The sequence below is a fragment of the Salvelinus fontinalis genome, unplaced genomic scaffold (assembly GCF_029448725.1).
Source record: "Salvelinus fontinalis isolate EN_2023a unplaced genomic scaffold, ASM2944872v1 scaffold_0406, whole genome shotgun sequence".
Classification (NCBI taxonomy): domain Eukaryota; kingdom Metazoa; phylum Chordata; class Actinopteri; order Salmoniformes; family Salmonidae; genus Salvelinus; species Salvelinus fontinalis.
In genome coordinates this window covers 19,515-28,717 of record NW_026600615.1, presented here as the reverse complement: position 1 = coordinate 28,717, position 9,203 = coordinate 19,515, and the positions used below count along the sequence as shown (strand labels likewise).

At 41.1% G+C, this 9,203-nt stretch overlaps 2 protein-coding genes and 1 long non-coding RNA gene across 5 annotated transcripts in view; 2 read left to right on the top strand and 1 right to left on the bottom strand.

The window, feature by feature from the left end:
* The window catches only part of LOC129845929 (zinc finger protein OZF-like), an 87,009-nt gene that overhangs the window by 58,302 nt on the left and 19,504 nt on the right, over positions 1-9,203 (top strand). The window lies entirely within an intron of this gene.
* On the top strand, positions 23-1,436 carry LOC129845937 (uncharacterized). Its single transcript, XR_008758147.1, has 2 exons — positions 23-662; positions 925-1,436. It is a non-coding gene; the product is annotated as an uncharacterized LOC129845937 (long non-coding RNA).
* Positions 1,802-5,670, bottom strand: LOC129845934 (uncharacterized). 3 transcript variants are annotated; one of them, XM_055913911.1, is made up of 5 exons: positions 5,089-5,670; positions 3,799-3,965; positions 3,188-3,494; positions 2,509-2,580; positions 1,802-2,133 (listed from the first exon to the last, which is right to left on the bottom strand). In XM_055913911.1, exons 1-5 carry the CDS (start codon positions 5,399-5,401, stop codon positions 2,123-2,125), a joined length of 870 nt encoding a protein of 289 aa, XP_055769886.1. In that variant the 5' UTR covers positions 5,402-5,670; the 3' UTR covers positions 1,802-2,122. The 3 variants fall into 3 exon arrangements, 2 of the variants coding, with proteins under 2 accessions (XP_055769886.1, XP_055769887.1); XM_055913912.1 differs by lacking the exon at positions 1,802-2,133 and adding an exon at positions 2,696-2,737 and having other exon boundaries at positions 2,503-2,580; XR_008758144.1 differs by lacking the exon at positions 1,802-2,133 and having other exon boundaries at positions 2,503-2,580; positions 2,696-3,494.

Below are 9,203 nucleotides of genomic sequence, written 5' to 3'. Positions count from 1 at the left end.
AAGTCGCAGACCGCCATTAGCTGACTGGAGTGGGTAACGCAGTTGAGTAAAATGTAAATTTAATTTTCAGACAAAAGGTAGGTAGGAATCAGGAACATAGCTAGTCCTAAAATATTATTTATCCCCCCACCCCCCTAAATAATTCAATATCAGTCAATATATTTTTTTCTCTGATTTCTTATTTTCGTCAACCGTTCCATCGCATCATTTACTTTTTACCGGGCCGGCACTAGGACCGGGGGAGGCTGCTGCACTAGTGACTGTTATACTTTCTTCAGCAAAGATGGCGGACATAAATACTAGGAGAGAGGGGAACCCCTACACAGAACTGAATCAAAGATGGCGGACAGAAATACTAAGAGAGAGGGGAACACCTAAACAGAACTGAATCAAAGATGGCGGACAGAAATACTAGGAGAGAGGGGAACCCCTACACAGAACTGAATCAAAGATGGCGGACAGAAATACTAGGAGAGAGGGGAACCCCTACACAGAACAGAACTGAATCAAAGATGGCGGACAGAAATACTAGGAGAGAGGGGAACCCCTACACAGAACTGAATCAAAGATGGCGGACAGAAATACTAGGAGAGAGGGGAACCCCTACACAGAACAGAACTGAATCAAAGATGGCGGACAGAAATACTAGGATGGAAGCAAATGTAAGGGATTATAACGTCATAAAGACATGTACAGTTGACAGGAATGTTAGTTAATGTAAAGACAAACGATTATGCATTTTTTTATCATAAAGTTAATTTATGAAAATTGCGATTTAGCCAGCTAGCAGACTAGCTAACATTAGCCAACTAGCTGACTAGCTAACATTAGCCAGCTAGCTGACTAGCTAACATTAGCCAGCTAGCTGGCTAGCTTTATGGGTGTTGTGACATGAGTATTAAATTGTAATTCTGGTTGTTTTAGGGACTCATGAAACAACCAGCAAACCAGACTGTCGTTTTGGGAAACAGTGGATGTATAGAATCTAGCTAGCTGAAGAATTTACTGCAAATTGAATGTACAATTTTGTAAGGTTTCCTTGCTGATATTTACCATGCAGATAGATGAAATCACATAGCTAGCTATGTTCTTGCTTATTGTGCAGTGGATGATTAAAATCCCTGTATGCCCATGGATGTGTAGCTAGCTATCTAGCCGATCTGTGTATGGACCCAAACGTTTGGTATACATATTAGTTAAGAACCTAGCTATGAACCTCAGCTATCATAGCCAGTTGTATCAACTTCAAAACAGCCTGAATGACATTAATGAAGCCTATGGATTGAGTAGAATATAATATCATGTTGTGCCAAGGATGCAAGTCGTATATACATGTAGTTATTACCATGCATGAGATCCCCACTTTGTAGCCTGTACATTTAATATATTCACTGATCATGTACTCTACCTTGGCAAATAAAGGTGCAGTTTAGGTATGAATGTCTTTGAGATGATTATTCAGTCATATCCAATACCAGGAGTATCAAATTCCAGTCTTTGAATGACACTGTGTCTGCATGTTTGTATTACAATTATACACTTCAACAGTGTTTATCAATCTTGGTCCTGGGACATCAATGGTTACACATTGTAACTAATAGACTAGAAACAGGATTTAACTAGTTAATTCATATATACAGAAACATAATGTTAAAAAACAGTACACTACACTTCCTATGCATCATGTAAATACTCCAACACCGGTTCATCTCAACATCTAATGCCCTTCATCTGCATTGATCTGATAAACACAGGATAGGTGGAGTATTTCATCACATTACACTTCATTTCAACCAGTAGAGAATGTGAAACGCTTTATTGAAAAGCTCATTATCCAAGTGTTATAAATACAAGTTCAATCTGTACTTCAATGCACATCTGTTGTGCATTATAAAAACAGAGGAAGAAAGAGGAGGTGGAGAGAGAGGTGTAAAAGACAGAAAAGGAAAGAGGTAAGCACATAGGAGCAGGGAAGGCAGCACATGATTAACGAATCACAGTGCTACATAAATATTCTCTCAGTTCATCACAATTACATAACAGTGTCTCTAGTTGGCCCAAAGGTGATCTTAAAAGAGGGTGAGGTGGCGATGATGGGACTAGGGGTTGGCATCCTCTCACATCAAAACATATCTGCAGACGAGAGACAGATGGAGAGAGAGACCAGTACAAAAAAAAAGTATGAATGTATGTACTTGTAAGTCGCTCTGGATAAGAGCGTCTGCTAAATGACTTAAATGTAAATGTAAGCCTTGTGTTTTTATTTTTTATTCTAACATTGTTAGTCATCAATCAGGAGGTGAAATGCAAAACTGACCTTGGATCATTAACTCTGGGACTACTGCATCTGTCTGTATTTCAATGTAAAGCATCTCTTTAATACTACTTCCTGTATAATATAAACTGACCTGGGATCATTAACTCTGGGACTACTGCTTCAATCTGTATTTCAATGTAAAGCATCTCTTTAATAATACTTCCTGTTGACCTGACCAAGTGACCTCTCACCTCTGATCATGCTGTGCCCTCTATGTAGCCAGTTCAGATGCAGGAGGGGTTCACCGACACAGCTGATATAACCTAGAGGATTTAGGGAGAAGGGGAGAGAGGGATGAAGTGAAGGAGAGAGACTGTTATTGATAAAATAAGGTAGTTAAAGTGACAGTGTTCAACAGGAATCTGTGTGTGGCCTCACCTGGTGTCCACACCACACTAAGTGGCTGCAGAGTACTTTATGCTGAAAAACATGAACGGACACAAGAGGACAAACAATTATAGCATAGTTATAGAAATAATGAAGTGTCTTACTATTCTCTATGGTTGGCCCTCTTGCCTATTCTTTGAAGGTGGAAGGAGCCACAGTTATACACCTGAGCCTGCTTACTGCACAACACAATCCATCAATCAGATTGATACATGAGTGTGTAGGTGTGGGTTATAGGGTGTCTAATTGTTCTACATTTCTTCAATATGGGTGATTCAAAATAGCCTGTTTTGTTTTTGCACAGATATCAAACCCTTACCTAAACAGCACCCTCACCTAAGAAGTAGAAATCAAAGGGAGAGAAACTGTGAATTGAATAACTGCAATTGACATAGCTAAGTAAATGGAATAATACACGTATTGCAATGTGAATGGCTCTTAAAAGTGCATAGTGTAGTCTATGGTGTTGCCAGGGAACAGCACCCTCTTTGAAGAAGTAGGAGGTGAAGATCTCCTGCACACGGATTGCCTCTCTTGCTGCGTTTTTGGACCCCATCCTTGAAACATCCTGCAGAGCAGCAGACTCCTCCTCTGGGACACGGCGGCGAGCTGCAGATCCCCTCCTGGTCCGCGTGTCCATCCTCATGAAGTTACGCAGGACACAGGTAGCCTTCACACATCTGAATTCCTCCAGGAGGCAGTCCCAGATGACCCTGGTCACCCAACCTTGCAGTGTCCTACACGGTAACTGTAGGCAATCGTTTTGAAGGAATCTCCAGTTACAAGGTATCTGTAGGAATATGGAAGACAATGTAATTGTTGACAATGCTAACACGGTAACTGTAGGCAATCGTTTTGAAGGAATCTCCAGTTACAAGGTATCTGTAGGAATATGGAAGACAATGTAGTTATAACCAAGACAATGTAACTGTTACATCACCAGGTCATTGTGGATTACTAAAGTATAATATCCCTGATAACAAATCATGATAACATTGGATTGATAGATGCATGGACACACATATGTACATGTGTAGCATGTGACAATAACAGGATCATATCAAGGATGACATCACAAATGAATACATAAATACCACTTGAAGCTTGATGATGAGTTGATCATTTGAATCAGCTGTGCAGTGCTGAGACAAAAACAACAATGTGCCTCTGAGTCCCCAGGACTGAGAACCACTGCTCTTCATTGGGACCTCTTCATATGTAGACTGGCTTTCATAGAGCTCTTTATCTGAGGACAGAAAACCTCACAAGAAACACACTTCATTATAGTCAAATTACACCACACTGAATATTATGTTACTATTATCTCCGTCCTCACTTCTAGGGACAGGAACTACACAAAAGTACATGCCCTATCCAGAATAGCCTCCTCTCTCACTGACAGTTGGGGCTGCTATCCTTTCACCCTCCTCCATGGCTGGTAGCTAGCTACCTACAAATGCATTTGGAGTTAGTTTTTTACAGTGATAAATACATCAAGATAGCTAATATGAAGTTAGGTAGCTGGTGATATTTAATTCACTTAGCTATCTATCTATACAGACTGGTTACCTATTTAGATGTGATAAAGTATTATGTGAAATTATTTTGATGTGATATGAAAGTATTGTGTGAAATAATTGTTATGTGATATGAAAGTATTATGTGAAATTATTTTGAGGAGTAACGGGGGCAGAGAATCAGGAGTAGAAACAATAACAAAGCGTACTCCCTGCCCGTTGAGAATCGATTCACATTTAGATGGAATATTTGACTATTTTAGCTGCCAGAGCCAGTCTACCCCTGAAAATAACATACAGTCCTTGGACCTTGAGGAGTAACGGGGACAGCAATCAGCAGTAGAAACAATAACAAAGCGTACTCCCTGCCTGTTTCAGTAAAAAGCTGAGGGATGGGGCTGGAGAAATGCAACCATCCATGATATCAACATTCTAGTTTTAACCATGTTTTGAGGATATACAGTGTTTGTTTATATTTACTGACAAACATTGGAGTAAAAAAAAGCTCATATTTTGGGTTCTGATGGGGTACAACAGTTGAACTAAGCTCATGAGGCATTTATAAGTGAATTCTTCAAGAAACAATGGGTACATATCATTAATGTTTAAGTCCCAAAATGGATGTAACAACTGCTGATTGCCCCTTTAAGACTACATATTGGGCTAATCTAATAGGAGATATTGAGGACTACAGTATTTCAGGCATTGTCATTAGATGCGTTTGATCAATTGTTAACGTTTTGTTGATGGTCCACTCTTGATGTTCTACACGTTACAGTGTAGCTTCAGCCATTTCTACAGAACAACATTAAAGTGTAGAACCCCTTTACTGCATATTGGTTCAACGACTGCAGAGACGGTACTTACTGGTGTTAAACAGATCTCCAACCTCCTCTTCTTCCTCCAATGTGACAGTCATCTCCTCCTCCTCTTTCACTCCAAAAACTGCATCTTCCTCTTCTTTTACTGTAACATCCTCCTCTTCTTTCACTCTGAACGCGTCTTCCTCTCCTTTCACTGTAACGTCTTTCTCTTCTTCTTTCACCGTAACAGCCTCACTCTCTACTTGTTTTTGTATTGTAACAGCCTCCTCTTCGTCCTCCTCTTTCACGAAAGCTTCTTTCTCCGTCCAGCAGACCTCCTCTTCTGTAGCAGGAGGAGAGTAGCTTAGTGAACTCATGATCGGGGATGTTCGCTAGCTAGCATTAGCGACTAGCTTAGTTCTAAGCTAACTTAGCAACCAATTAGCTGACAAATAACGTAAATATATAATTAAATGGGCCAACAAGTACAGACAACAGAAGTGTGTTTAATACACAGCGACTAATATACACCAAAAGAGTGTAAAGAGGGTGAATGTTGTAGCTATGTTTGCTAGAAAGCTACCGAGGTGTCTGACTAGCTGTTGTTGTTGAAGGAGCGTCCCGTCCACTAGATTATACGTCACACTGGCAGCATCGCCTGAACCTAAAAGACGCACATCGCCATCTGCTGACTGGAGTGAGAAACGCAGTTGAGGAACCAAACGTTTATTTTTATTTATTTCATAAAAGTTTAATATTATATAAAGTCGTTCAAAGAGAAGCATGTGTTGATTGATTCGTGTTTAATGAGTGAGAATTTAAAACAAGCTTTACACCCACAATCAAATGGTTGTTAATAAATCTAAATCATGGTTTAGTGTTTCTGTATCAAAATGGACTTTTAACAAATTCAAATCCTTTGGAGTCATTTTGACCCCAGCCAAAAGCACCTTTGATAAATAGGAAATTTATTTCAAATCAAAATCAAATCACATTTTATTGGTCACATACACGTGTTTAGCAGATGTTATTGCGGGTGTAGTGAAATGCTTGTGGTTCTAGCTCCGACAGTGCAGTAATATCTAACAAGTAATATCTAACAATTTCACAACCCAATACACACAAATCTAAGTATTTGAATCTAGGTTTCTCTGTAGACATGATTCATCCCACCAGAGGGTGGAGGGGCACCTGTATCAGTGGTTTTGACCAGATAGACACCTGCAGACACACAGTATAGTGCCTCCCATGTACTCTCCTAAGATTGGACATTTCTATACCACGTATCACGTGACTGTGTACAAAACTTCCAATGGTAGAAAACTCTGCCAGTGGTAGAAAACTCTGCCAGCGGTAGAAAACTCTGCCAGCGGTAGAAAACTCTGCCAGAGGTAGAAAACTCTGCCAGCGGTAGAAAACTCTGCCAGAGGTAGAAAACTCTGCCAGCGGTAGAAAACTCTGCCAGAGGTAGAAAACTCTGCACTCTGCCAGAGGTAGAAAACTCTGCACTCTCCCAGAGGTAGAAAACTCTGCACTCTGCCAGAGGTAGAAAACTCTGCCAGCGGTAGAAAACTCTGCCAGAGGTAGAAAACTCTGCCAGAGGTAGAAAACTCTGCCAGCGGTAGAAAACTCTGCCAGAGGTAGAAAACTCTGCACTCTGCCAGAGGTAGAAAACTCTGCACTCTGCCAGAGGTAGAAAACTCTGCCAGCGGTAGAAAACTCTGCCAGAGGTAGAAAACTCTGCCAGAGGTAGAAAACTCTGCCAGTGGTAGAAAACTCTGCCAGAGGTAGAAAACTCTGCACTCTCCCAGAGGTAGAAAACTCTGCCAGCGGTAGAAAACTCTGCCAGCGGTAGAAAACTCTGCCAGAGGTAGAAAACTCTGCCAGAGGTAGAAAACTCTGCCAGTGGTAGAAAACTCTGCCAGAGGTAGAAAACTCTGCACTCTCCCAGAGGTAGAAAACTCTGCCAGCGGTAGAAAACTCTGCCAGCGGTAGAAAACTCTGCCAGAGGTAGAAAACTCTGCCAGTGGTAGAAAACTCTGCCAGAGGTAAAAAACTCTGCACTCTGCCAGAGGTAGAAAACTCTGCCAGCGGTAGAAAACTCTGCCAGAGGTAGAAAACTCTGCCAGTGGTAGAAAACTCTGCCAGTGGTAGAAAACTCTGCCAGTGGTAGAAAAATCTGCCAGTGGTAGAAAACTCTCCCAGAGGTAGAAAACTCTCCCAGAGGTAGAAAACTCTCCCAGAGGTAGAAAACTCTGCCAGTGGTAGAAGACTCTGCCAGTGGTATACAGTGCATTCGTTAAGTATTCAGACCCCTTCACTTTTTCCACATTCAGTTACTTTACAGCCTTATTCTAAAATTGAATATTTTTCCCCTCGTCAATCTACACACAATACCCCATAATGACATCACAATACCCCATAATGACATCACAATACCCCATAATGACATCACAATACCCCATAATGACAAACCAAAAACAGGTTTGTAAACATTCTGGCAAAAGTATTCAGACCCTTTGCTATGAGACTCGAAATGGAGCTCAGATGCATCCTGATTCCATTGATCATCCTTGAGATGTTTCTCCAGCTTGATTGGAGTCCACTTGTGGTAAATTCAATCGATTAGACATGATTTGGAGAGGCACACACCTGTCTATATAAAGTCCCACAGTTTACAGTGCATGTGTCGTGGTAATTTCCTGTATTACTCAATAAAGAGAGAGAGAGCCAACCACACACAAGTCAGAGTTAAATTATATATTCCATCTTTAATATATATACAAGCTTCACCAAAGCCCTTTTTTGACTCTCAGATCAATTCAGTGTCTATAAATGAATTCTCTGAGAGTGCTTACAAAACAATTCTTAGTTTAATTTATAGCCAAGATACACCCCTCTCAACTTACAAAGAATCCTTTACCCGAAAGAGGAGTATCCTATCGCTAGACAGCATCAGCTATAAATCATCGTTCAGTTTGATCTCCCAAGACAAGGTTTAAATCTCATGCTTGATACTTCACTGTCTACCAAAACATTACCTCATCCAATGGCATATATCAATTGTCATTTCTAGATACTCCCAAACCTGGACAAACTCAAAATCAGACAGTGAGCCTCTTAGGTCAAATACTAGGTCAAGATAAGGGCAACCTCAGAGGGGAAATACAATGGTTCCAAACACTGCCAAACTCCTTCTCCCTATGAGAAAAGTAGGGAGTGACTGGCGTACAGACATTGTATGAGATAACTAACTGGTTCCCCAATTAATAACTCCATCCCGTCACATGGTTTAGGAATAGTTACAGACATGTTCCCATAAGAAAACAACGTTCCTATAAGAAAACAACTGTCCTCCTCCCCTTCTGATATTCTACTTAGCACCACATGGTTTAACATATACATTGACTTATGAAGACAAACCTGACCTCTCCCCTCTCTGGTACCAAGTTACCAATCCTCAGAAGATTCTAATGACAAGTATCTCACAAGCAAAAACTTAGCCATGAGGTCAAAGGAATTGTCCTTAGAGCTCTGAGACAAGAATGTGTTGAGGTACAGATCTGGAGAAAAGGTACCAAAAAATGTATGCAGCATTGAAGGTCCCCAAGAACACAGTGTACGCCCTCATTCTTAAATGGAATAAGTTAGGAACCACCATTACTCTTCCTAGAGCTGGCTGCCCGGGCCAAACGGAGAAATCGGGGGAGAAGGGCCTTGGTCAAGGAGGTGACCAAAAACTCGATGGTCACTCTGACAGAGCTCCAGAGTTCCTCTGTGGAGATGGGAAAACCTTCCAGAAGGACAATCATCTCTGCAGTACTCCAACAAATCCGGCCTTTATGGTAGAGACCAGACGGAAGCTACTCCTCAGTAAAAGGCACATGACAGCCCGCTTAGCCCCCAAAAGGCACCTAAAGGACTCTAACCATGAGAAACAAGATTCTCTGGTCTGATTAAACCAACTCTTTGGCCTGAATGTCATGTGTCATGTCTGGAGAAAATCGGTACCATCCCGGTGAAGCGGTGGTCATGGCAACATCATGCTGTGATGTTTTTCAGTAGCAGTGCAAATTGTCCACTGGTTTTGGTGTAATTTCTCACCCATTTTGGTAGTAGGAAAGTTAATTTCCCCTCAGGCACACACATTAGTTGATTGTTATTATGAAGGTCATTTGT